The 12,160-nt window shown below is 44.2% G+C and overlaps 1 protein-coding gene across 1 annotated transcript; it reads left to right on the top strand.

The window, feature by feature from the left end:
- Positions 1-7,937: 7,937 nt before the first annotated feature.
- On the top strand, positions 7,938-10,909 carry LOC4337229 (probable isoaspartyl peptidase/L-asparaginase 2). The gene is made up of 3 exons (XM_015779964.3): positions 7,938-8,401; positions 10,004-10,090; positions 10,176-10,909. Exons 1-3 carry the CDS (start codon positions 8,006-8,008, stop codon positions 10,692-10,694), a joined length of 1,002 nt encoding a protein of 333 aa, XP_015635450.1. The 5' UTR covers positions 7,938-8,005; the 3' UTR covers positions 10,695-10,909.
- The last annotated feature ends 1,251 nt before the right edge of the window (positions 10,910-12,160 follow it).

Below are 12,160 nucleotides of genomic sequence, written 5' to 3' on the forward strand. Positions count from 1 at the left end.
TAGCAAAATGGGATCGAATTGGTTAGTTTAATGCAGTGATCCAATGCAAATTGAGTTCACGTTCCGGCCGATCCATTTCTTTCGCGTGTCGATTGCTTCGAACCGGCTGAAATGAATCGACGAGTCAGCATTCTAGGGAGGTCGGAAGCAGGCAGGCTGCAGGCATACGCGTTGAACTGAGCTGGCCTCCAAAACCTAACCTAGTAATAGTAAGATCATCGATGACGCCATGGACCTGATCAGATCGCACAACCCAAAAGCTGAGGCGTATCTGGAGGCTGGAGCCCAGCATTCTCGCAATCTCGCCCGTGCCAATCGCCTAATCCACGCGTGCACTTGCATTTCTTAATGCGATTGATATCCATCCTGTCATGGCCAGGTTCTTCGTAGCTTAGCTGCTCGTGTCAACGCTGACATTGTCACAGTTCAAAGTCAGATACACGCTCAATTACACAGCCAGTACACAAATCAAACCTTCCATCTGACAGAGTAGCAAAAAAACAAGTACTGTATGCTGTACTACGAGCATGCGTGGCAATCTGGTCTGGATGGGTGCGGACAATCTGAAGCATATCCCTGACGTGTCACAGCCAAGTAAGTGCCAGCCTCATCGCAAATTCGCAGAGCGATCGGCTTGTCCGTGCTCGATCCCGTGTCGCAAAACGCGATTACTTTGTCTGACGAAGTGAGTGTTACCTCCAGCTTATTAGCCTTATCTCCGGCTTTGCTATTGGTCAACACGATGAGGTAGCATGCTCAGCTCCAACCAAATGGCGGCACAAAGAAATAATTTAACGACTCGTGCACGCGCATTATATTTCTTACTCGTGCCGATAACTACGTTGATGCATGCTAATGCTTGTGTGTGACGTATTCTTCCCCGGTTATAGCATGTGTGCCCATGCGAAGGTACGTGTTTGGTTCATATGTAACTGATCGATTATCCATCACCGGTTAATTAAGCATAACTGCAAAAATAAAGGGATTGGGAAATAACATGCCCAAAGATGTTTCTCTCGGCCACAGTTACACGGTGGTTGCTTTTTTTTCCCCCTCCAAACAGTGAAAAAGACCGATACTATTTGCAGACTATGACTTGCAAGGAACAAAAGATAAATGAGAAAAAAAATATCTTTTCGGTTAAGATTTTTAACGGCAAGTAAAACGATATTCAATAGTATATGATTAATTGAGTATAAATTATTATAAATTTGAAAGATGAATTTGTTTATCTTTTAAAAGAAATTTCTATATAGAAAGTTTTTGTAAAAAAAACACCATTCAGCAGCTTGAAAAACGTGCTCGCTTGAATCGAGGAATTTACTAAGTCCAAAAATCAAATAGAACACAACTTGAGGCCCCCTTTGATTCAAAGGAAATTCATAGAAATTTTAAAGGATTTCATTCCTATAGGAATTTTTTCTATATAGCCCTTTGAATCAAAGGAATGAATTCTCTGTAATCCCATGAACTTCCTATGGAATGTCTCTTCTCATGCAAGTTTTGGAGGAAATTTAGCATGAGGTTCTACCTCGTGTTAAGAATCCTTTGAGTCTTTATCTCTCCTTAAATTCCTGTGTTTTTCCTGCAGCTAAATTAAACGGTCATTCTTATATTTTTCCTGTGTTTTGCAATCCTCTGTTTTACACTTGTATTCCTGTCAGAATCCTATGTTTTTCCTATTCCTCTGTTTTTTCATTCCTATGATTAAAAGGGGCCCTGATTGTTTAATATCGTGAATGGGCTGTTCGTACTCCTTCTCTCTCAAAGTAAAAGCATTTCTAGAATGGAATTGCCAAATCACGTTTGACAGAAAAATACAGTTAAAAATCTTGTAAATTTCTGATCTTCAAATTCACTTCACAGCATGTGTCAAGCCTCCTCCTCGACATCGACAAACTCTGGCGATAGGAGATGGCCTGACGAGTTAAGGTTTAGGTTGGCGTTGGGGTTAGGGTGAGAGGGGAGTAAGGGGGAGGAGGAAGAGATGGTCGTGAGAAGCAACAACTATTGATTAGCTTAATTAATTAGATGATCTTCAAAAAAATATTGGAGGGGTCCTAGCCTCTGCATGTTCCTCTGTTTTTGCCTTAGCACTGCTCAAGTCGCGAGATAGATAGTGGGTGATAGATCAGCGTTGACAGCAACTCAGCAAGGGTAAAACTAATCTACCAGTTAGGAGGCAGGGACGGTGTGGTTGCAACTGGAACACATTCCCGCCCTGTCCTGAAAGCCATACGGTAGTATTGTAGTACTCTAGTACTCTCTCCGTAAAAAAAAAAAACAAACCTTATGTTTATGTGTCAACGTTTAACTGTCTATTTTATATGAATTTTTTTATAATTAGTATTTTTATTGTTGTTAGATGATAAAATATAATTAATACTTTATACGTTATTTGTTTTTTAAATTTTTTATATTATTTTAATTTTAAATAAGAAGGACAGTCAAACGTCGGAGTCGTCTTTTTTGGAAGGGTGGGAGTAGATCGTTTAAACGTTTGAGGTTTCAGCTGGCTGGTAGCTAGAGAGATCGAGGACGGGGACTGGCAGAGCAACGAGCACAGCTAGCGGAGGTTGAGTTATGGCTGGGCTGGACGAGCGGGCCATCGAGTCGCAAAAGTAGCGGACGTTCGTACGGGGTGGATCTGGGAGGATCTTGGCACTGGGGCACAAGACCTTCTTGGGGAGCCGTGCGTGCGGGTCATCAGGTCAGGTCCACCAACGACGCCGGGCCGCCTTGTCCGACGCGAAAAGTGGGGGAATCCACCGCGCCGCGCGGCCCCCCGGCCGACCACAACTGGAGGGAAACGGACGGCCGTTGCTTGGTTGGTTTCTGACGCCTCTGCCTCTGCTTCCTGCTCGCCTGCGCCCCCGCGTCATGTGCGGTCGAAAAGCGCGGCTTGCCTGCTGCCTCGTTGTCCTCCTCGTGCATCCCGATGCTCACGGCCGCCATGGCTTTCAGCGCTCGGTACACTTTCGCATGAGATGGAGTCGTGGAGGCCCAGGTGTGTACACCGAGCAATTCTACACAAACTTCAATCGCGATTTCTAAAAACCTGTGTAACAACATGGTTAACATGGAGAATTAAGCAGGGGACCTTTGTCTGCTTGAGTTAAGGTCTTTGTACTTTGCTCCCCGTTTCTTGCCTTCAAAAATGGCTTGCTATGGCTGGTGAAATTCCGGGGGACACCAGCCGCATGACAAATTGACAATAGGCAGAGGGACAAACAACTCAAAACAAGTCGACCATTGTTCTATAGCTCGTGCATGCTCTAAGAGCAGGTACAATAGCAGACTATTAGCCGGCTGTAAATATATTTTAATGAAATAAAAGATGAGAGAGAAGAACAGCGGGCTACAGATCTGTAGCCAGCTGCAGCGCAAACTCCAAGACGCAATGTGCGTATGACAGGTGGGACCATATATTAATTACATATAAAAAGCAATTATTGTATGAATTAACTATTAAATTGGCTATAGATAAATTAGAGCTAGTAATGGGCTATACTATTAAACTTGCTCTAATCTCTATAGTCAAATCAACCATTTTTCTATGCAGCCTGCACTTTGTAGCAGTGTGCAATTTGCAAATAGACAATGGCAGTACTACCACTAGTACTGGAATGAATCTGCGTGAGAGTCAGTGTTCACTGCACCCTCCACTCGACAGCCGTTTCAAAACTTGCATATTCCTCCAGTTAGCTTACATACATGCGCGCGCGTACGTGTGGAACCAACTCAGCCTAGTACGTTTCCTTAATTCTTAATCCAACCAGATCAGATTAAATAATCTTCTCCATGCTAGCTGCTCGGCGCCAAGGCGGCTGTCTGTCTTGTCTTTCCTCCCTAATTTGATTCATTGATTCTTAGCTCCAGATAATTAGGATCTGTCTGTCTGCCATTCGTGTGTGGTGCTGCACGAGTACTTGAGTGGTAATTGCTACTCTCGCTTTCCATTGCACTTGCAAAGTTACTGTGATGAAAAGGAAGGGTTTAACCCAAGTAAATTTTGGTTTTAATCTCTGGCTCATCGAGTGCTCAAAAGCTTTGCATCAGACTGGCCTCTCGGCTCATGAAGTGCCCGGCAGGGCTGCGCGTGGCGGCCCGTCCATCGGGAGGGAGTGATGGGGAGCCACACGTCAGCCTCAGCATACAGTTCCCCGGGCCCACATGGCAGCGACCGGCACAGTGACGCCGGAGAAGAGGGCCTAGTGCCACGAATCTGCATCTGGCTGCTTCCTCTCACGTGCGTATACCAGCTGGTATTACTCCTACTACGTACTGTACTGTTGCATAGGCCCTGTTGAGATTCAAAATTTTCTCTTCAAACTTCTAACTTTTACATCACATCAAACTTTTCTACACACAAACTTCTAACTTTTCCGTCACATTATTCCAATTTCTTCAAACTTTTAATTTTGACGTGGAATTAAACACAGCCTAAGCTTCTCTCTCTTTTTTTTCTTTTGATATTCATGGCTACCGCACTCGAGTACAGAGCAGTTTGTTGATGGAGTCCAAAGATTCGGATCTTGGAGGGACCCTGAAGACGACAGCTTTTGCCTCCGTTTCAACATCAGATTCCAAGATGCACATTGGCAGAGATAGATGCCGGTCCAGGACGCAACGATCGAATCAAGGCTCGCCACAAACAAAGGATTCCAGCAGGATAAGCAGTGGTCCAGCCCCGGGGGTTGATAGTGGCTCTTCGCCTTGTTTTCCTAGTGAAATTGCTCACGTCTTCAGACAAAAAGAGTGAAATTGCTCCAGAAAATGGCCGATCCATTTTGAAAGTGCAATAGTGTCAAAACTCAGGTCTGTGACTTGATTGCATGAGAACAGTAGTGTTAGTGAAAGCGAAATAACTAAAATGAATATATGTAGAGACATGCTTATGTGCAACTTTTTAATCTCAGCCACTGATGATCTTTAATTTCCGTGTAATTTTTTTTTCGAGCACATAAGCACATCTCGTATCTCGTGTATGTATTAACTTCGAAACCCGATAAATAAATCTTTATATTGTCACTTTTGTGGAATAGTATGCGCTTACTGTTGTATGGTGATGACATGTAGGTTTGAGGTTTTCAACTACAGTGGCAGTCACTCTAGAAATGTCAGTGTCTTGTGGAAAATGAACATGTCTCGGAACTTCTAAAATTTTTAGGGTTGTTCAGATTGATACCGTTTTCAATCATATTATTTTTTAGTAAAGTTGTCAAAAAAATCTACGTTTAATTTGTTGCTAATTTTGGTAAATACATAAGAAATCATGCTAAAATTTTAGCAATATTACCATCTTGCTAAAATTTTGGTAAAATTTATTTTGGCTACAATCTAAACATGCCCTTTACTCCCTCCGTCCCAAAAAAAGACAAACCCTGGTTTCCGTATCCAACGTTTGACCGTCCGTCTTATTTGAAAAAATTATGAAAAAATTAAAAAGAGAAGTCACGCATAAAACATTAATCATGTTTTATCATCTAACAACAATGAAAATACGAATTATAAAAAAATCATATAAGACGGATAGTCAAAGTTGTACACGGAAATTCAGGGTTTGTCTTTTTTTAGGACGGAGGGAGTATGTCATATGTGTGTTGCTTGCTGGAGAGAACTGATACCAGCATCCACTCCTTTGGGACGCAGGTGAAAATACGAGGCATCTCTCACTGTCCCTGATCAGGACATACACCTGGATTTAAATGGTTATTAGATCAGATTTAACATGCAACATGCACACATATTCAAAAATAAAACTAAAAAGACGAAAGGGCACTAAAAGCATCCTTTATGTGGGACAGGCCAATTACTATCATGCTGGAGATGGAAAGCAACGGATTACAGTTTTAACTCATAGTGTGCCTAACTTTGACATGAATTTGCGGGTATTTTATCCTACGCGTTAACCCCTAGCCAGTAAAATCTGCTAAGTGCTAACGTAATCCTTGAGGACAGGATATTCTGAGAGTTTTCAAGGAAAGTACGATGCTAATGTCACCAATACGTGGAATATTCATAGTAAACTAAACTACTATTGGTAGTGGAATCCTGAAGATTCACTTAATAATGCTCATGGAATGACATCATTCGTGGAAAGAAACCAGACATCATCGCGCAGTATCCTTCCTTTCAGGTTTGGAGGGATTGCAGTAGCTAATTTCATTTTGCTGACTAACCTTGACTAAAAGAGTTATTTAATTTGTAAAGCACAATTGAAGTACTGAAAGATTGCAATTTGGAGTATTGAAAGTTCAGAGCGCACCAGCGAGGTCTGAATTGTAAACACCTTTTTATTACCCCTTTTTTTTTTTAGGAAAAGCACTAGCGAGGTGTCACGTCTACACTTAGCGTAGCAGAAGCGTTCACTGTAATTGCGATGAAAAGTTGACAGGCCACGTTAATTCTGCTTGCTCCAATCGATCAGGAAATGCGCTATTGTGCATGTCACGTCCTTAGTTGGATCGAAAAAGATGCAAGTGCGTCACCGATTCGTTTGGTCTGAAACTATATTTTGCTTCCGAGGAGATTAAAACGAATCTGGGAAGAACATGTTCTTGTTTATGCCTCGTTCCACCGGATCAGCTACTATTGTTCGTCCAAAAAGAATGCAAGTAGCAGATTAATTACACTCCACGCCCTTAAGAATTCGATCAAAATCACGCACGTAATTACTCTGCAGTTTCCACGGAATCCTTGTTTACACTTTCCTCATTGTGACAGATACGAATCAGGGTGCTAAAATTAAACCCGAGATTACAGCGGAGTATATTCCGAAGAACAGGAATCTTCTGAGTTTACTCCAGATATAAGCATTTATTCCTTGCCTTTAAAGGCCTGATATCTCACAGAATCCATTAGTTTCATTTTGAGAGTGGAACGGCTGCCATTTGTAAACAACCTTCCACAATATTTCGCTGTGTACTAGTACTATACTACTATACACAGAAATCTAATATGCGTCACAAACAGGAAAGAACTGGCAGAAAAATATACGCCTCCCACTTTCCTTGCAAAACTGTAGGATATCCAAATGCATCGCGAATCGCAGCAAACCGAGAAATCCCACGGGAAACTATTTTAATCCCTCGAGAGAATATCCCCTCGTTCTTTGTATGTCACTCAAATGGTCATGAAAAAAATTGAAAAAAAATGAGAATGTGTATTAACATGTGATATAATACTCTACAAACATGTAAGTTCAAATTCAACTCCTATATATCGTAACGAAAGAAACAAATTAAACTGTAGCTAGTTAACATATATTTAGAGTCAAATTTGTTTTTTTCATTGTGAGATGTAGAAGTTAATTTTTTTACTTGCCTGTTTGTACAGTGATATATCACATGTTAATATATTTTCTTAAATTTTTAAAATTTTTTTCATAACCATTTAAGTGACAGGCAAGCAACGAGAGGATATCCGTCCGAGGGATCAAAATCCTCTTCCGAAATCCCACCCAAATTTCATTCCTGCTGAAGGAACTAGAAGCTTTATAACCGCGATAAAAAATACAAGCGACAGCGATTTAGGCAGTAGAATCCCCCGCGACCCGAGGAGATTAGTCTAATTAACAAGTGCAGATTCCCTAGCATCTCGTGCTGTGTTTAACTGCGTGAGTGCGCATCCGCCCCTGATTCCCAACTTGCGCCTGCTTGTCTGGATTCCACAGAATCACGCCTCGGATCTTCTGCGCCAACGCCGCCCCCCTTCCCAAAAGAAAGAAAAACAAACAAACAACGGCGTTGGCTACAGTTGGGTGTCGCCCAGCCTGGCTCGAAAACACACACGCGACGCGGTCGCGGTCACGCACAAAATACACGACCCATGCGGTGCCCCCTCCCGGACTCGAGTTCTCCATAACCCAACCCAGCGGCGGAAACCCCTCACGTCCGACCCCTATAAATACCCACCATCTGCCGCGCCATCCCATCGCAACGCACGCACAATTCACAGCAACACAAGCAGAAGCACAGTAGAACGCCTAGGAAATACTACGTCGATGGCGAGGTGGGCCATTGCGATCCACGGCGGCGCCGGGGTGGACCCGAACCTGCCGGAGCACAGGCAGGAGGAGGCGAAGCGCGTGCTGGCGCGGTGCCTGCAGGTGGGCGTGGACGCGCTGCGCTCCGGCGCGGCGGCGCTGGACGTCGTGGAGGCCGTGGTGCGGGAGCTGGAGAGCGACCCCTTCTTCAACTCCGGGAGGGGCTCCGCGCTCACCCGCCTCGGCACCGTCGAGATGGAGGCCAGCATCATGGACGGCCGCGGCCGCCGCTGCGGCGCCGTCTCCGGCGTCTCCACCGTCAAGAACCCCGTCTCCCTCGCCCGCCTCGTCATGGACAAGTCCCCCCACTCCTACCTCGCCTTCGACGGCGCCGAGCAGTTCGCGCGCGACCAGGTAAATTATCTTTCGCTAATTAACCCACACCCAACTAATAAATCCCTTCCAATTAATTATGCTAATTTCCTGGTTAATCTAACCTGCCTCTGCACGCTAATTAACAAAACATTTTTAATGTGGAATTATTCTGTGGACATGGCACGAGGGAACGACGGATATTAATACCGGACAGCCAAAATCTAATGGTGGTAGGAAATAATTAAAAACTGGGACATGTTCGACACGTGTAAATGACGTCCGGGAAGCCATGTACAAGTGTGCAACATGAACCTCCAAACAGTAAACAGAGCAGCAACAGCTCTGCATTACCAAAAATGGCTCCTTGTTTCCTTGCACAGTTCAATCCAGCAAGATTCCATTCCAACACGACAACACATGCATGTGAATCCTACTACGGCTTTACATGAAAAAAAAAAGTAACCTTTTTTCTGTTAGCTTATTTGTAGGATATAAGTGCAAGAAATCTTTAGTTTCGTTTTTTTCTATATCCCTTAATCCTATTGAGTCATTTGGGTGAACATGTCATCTAACTATGTGAGTTGCATGCTTATCTAGCTTTACGTGATTTAGTGGGAAATACAATTGATGTGATAGAGGTTTAATTCAATAGGCCAACAAGTTAAGCAATCTTGCTTAACAATTTCTATGTTTTTGCTGCATGTGCATACAAATACATCCACGCATCTGAAAATTTTTCTGTGTTTTTGCTCACGAGTTTTACCATTTTCCTTTTTGTTTATGCTTGTGCACACCTTCACGTGCTGTCGCCTTTTCGTCCCCGGGTCTTTGGAGAAAGCTGTGGACCAAAAACGAGCTGGTTTCTAGTAGTATCAATGAAAGCAACAGCGGCGCAACTGCCTCCTGCTGTGCTTGAATTTCCCTATCAATCGCTAGAGCGGCCATTAGCTTGTAGGTGTAGTAATTTCTTCGTTAGTGTTGGCGAAGGTATTCATTTCTTTCCCTTACATCAAGTGCTGAGAAAAAAGAAAACTAAAAAAGTGCCACCCAACATGCATCAATAGCCGCCATGCAGGTTTGCACCTACCAAATCCTTTTTTTTTCATTTATTTGGTCGACACGATTCGTGTTAAACCTTCCTGCGGTATTTTGTATCGCCTAGTAGTATAGTCGTTCGAGTCCTCAAGTCAAGATTGTGTAGCACCCAGCCACCCACACCAAGCAAAGCCTAGGAGCACTGAAAATGAAATGACCAGTCCGATGCATGTGCCGGAAAAAACATTTTTCTTCACTAAACAAAAGTAAACACTAGAACCAACTACTCCGTGGCACTGTAGCAACTACTAGCATGTACTAGGATGGATTCTATGCACAGCTAGGCAGGCTCTCCACTGTGCCAGATTCGGCGCTGCTCCTGTTTCTTTCTGCCCGGTCGAATTTTGGCAGGACCAGCAGCTGCAGGAGGAATCCGTCCTACCAGCGTGGTCCACCCGAATCCTGCAGATCTCACGGTGTAGTGGTGGCTGCGTAGCCAAGTACAGGAGTATTAGTAGTTAAGAAACGTTTTTAAGATAGATTTGATTATAATCAAAATGGATTTGGACTGGTCTGATTTTTTTTCTCTGTGGTCACTGTTTGCAGGGTCTAGAGGTCGTCGACAACAGCTACTTCATCACCGAGGACAACGTCGGCATGCTGAAGCTCGCCAAGGAGGCCAACAGCATCTTGGTCCGTCGATCATTACATTTCATTGACTCATGTACATTACTTGAAAATTGCTGACATCTAACGGTGATTAATTTGGTACGAGCAGTTTGACTACCGTATCCCGCTGTCCGGGTCGGAGACGTGCGGCGCACAGGCCGTGTCGTCGGACAACAGCCACGGCAACGGCATGGTGATGAACGGCCTCCCCATCAGCATCTACGCGCCAGAGACGGTGGGGTGCGCGGTGGTGGACTCCAGCGGCCACACCGCGGCGGCCACGTCCACGGGCGGGCTGATGAATAAGATGACGGGGCGCATCGGCGACTCGCCGCTGATCGGGTCGGGGACCTACGCGTGCGGCGCGTGCGCGGTGTCGTGCACGGGGGAAGGCGAGGCCATCATCCGCTCCACGCTCGCGCGCGACGTCGCCGCCGTGATGGAGTACAGGGGCGCCGGGCTGCAGGAGGCCGTCGACTACTGCGTCAAGAAGCGGCTCGACGAAGGGTTCGCGGGGCTCATCGCCGTGTCCAGCACGGGCGAGGTGGCGTACGGGTTCAACTGCACCGGCATGTTCAGAGGGTGCGCCACCGAGGACGGATTCATGGAGGTCGGCATCTGGGAGTGAGGTGGGCAGCCTTTGTGCGTGCGTGCGTGGGCCTGTGGCCATCATGCGATTGCCATAGAGTGGTGTCTTGGGGTCATGGGCCGCCTCCCGTGTGTTCGTGGGCTAGAATTAGTGGGTATTAATTAGTGGATTGGGGAGATTGGAGGTGGGCTTGAATAATGACGATGATGGCGATAATTCGTCTGGAAATAATAATGTGAAAAGTTATATTGCTACCGAGGTGTGACATGTTTTCTGTTCTGTAGCTATTTCCTCACTGTCTCTCTCAATTCTGTACATCAAATCGCTCTAAACTGGAGTTAGCGTGTGTTGCGCTAGTTTAGGATATGTTCGGTTAATCCTGAAAGGGAGGAAGGAATTGGAGGGGATTTATTCCACATCTATTATGGTGTGGATTTATTTCCCCTCAGACACCTTCAATCCCCTTCAACCCCTTCCGAACCGAAGAAGGTCTTAGGGAGAAGTTTACTGTAGAGCAAAGGGTTTCTTTGGTTGGACTTCCTGCTATTGATTCCTGGACTGTGATCTTGTATAGGCTTTCCAATTGCTCCGGCCCATAATTGGTTGTCGCACATAGATATAAGGCCCATCTATCTTACCTGCTCTGACTTTCAAGCTCTCATCATTTCCTTATTCAGCATCAGTTGCCAACATTTAAATTTTTTAAAAATAAATTAGAGTTGATATCAAAGTTTTCTCATCAAAGTTTATTTTTTGACATTAGAATTTAAACCGCTAAGAGCATATATATATATATATATATATATATATATATATATATATATATATATATATATATATATATATATATATATATATATATATATATATATATATATATATATATATATATACTCACAAATTATTATTACTTTGCTAATATTATCCGTATTAGGCTAAACGATGGGGGCCTCAATCTTTTTCTCATCTCCATTTTTCTGGCCCCACTTTGCCTCTGGCATCTACGCACCATTTAAACTGTAAGTTGTTCGTGGCAGTGGCAATTTCTGTGAATGTCCCAACCGGTTCTTGCGTTAGTTCAACTTTTCTTTTTGTTATCCAAGGAATACCATATGATCATATGATCGTACCTATTCCGACAGTTCGACTGAGCACGGCATGCATGTTGTTAGTTGGATGAAATACCAAAGGGCAAGTTGGTGCTCAAGTGATGTCATCACTTAGGTGGCGAAAGGATTTGATGAATTGCAGACAGCACACCTTGCCAGCCTCATCCTCCCTCTGGATTAGTCACGTACTTGTTGGCCGCCCGTGTACTACTCCACTAAATCCCCTAATCAGTAGAGCATCCGATCAGGGCAGATCAGCCATCAGGCCATCAGGTGTATTGGATCACGGATTCTACGACTAAGCCATATTACTGTAGTGTTTAGTGTAGCAATCAGAACCGACAAACTGGTAGCTATAGCTTTAGCTAATGCGGCGCTAAACAAAAAATTAGTCGG

Source organism: Oryza sativa, chromosome 4, assembly GCF_034140825.1.
Source record: "Oryza sativa Japonica Group chromosome 4, ASM3414082v1".
NCBI classification, from domain to species: Eukaryota; Viridiplantae; Streptophyta; class Magnoliopsida; order Poales; family Poaceae; genus Oryza; species Oryza sativa.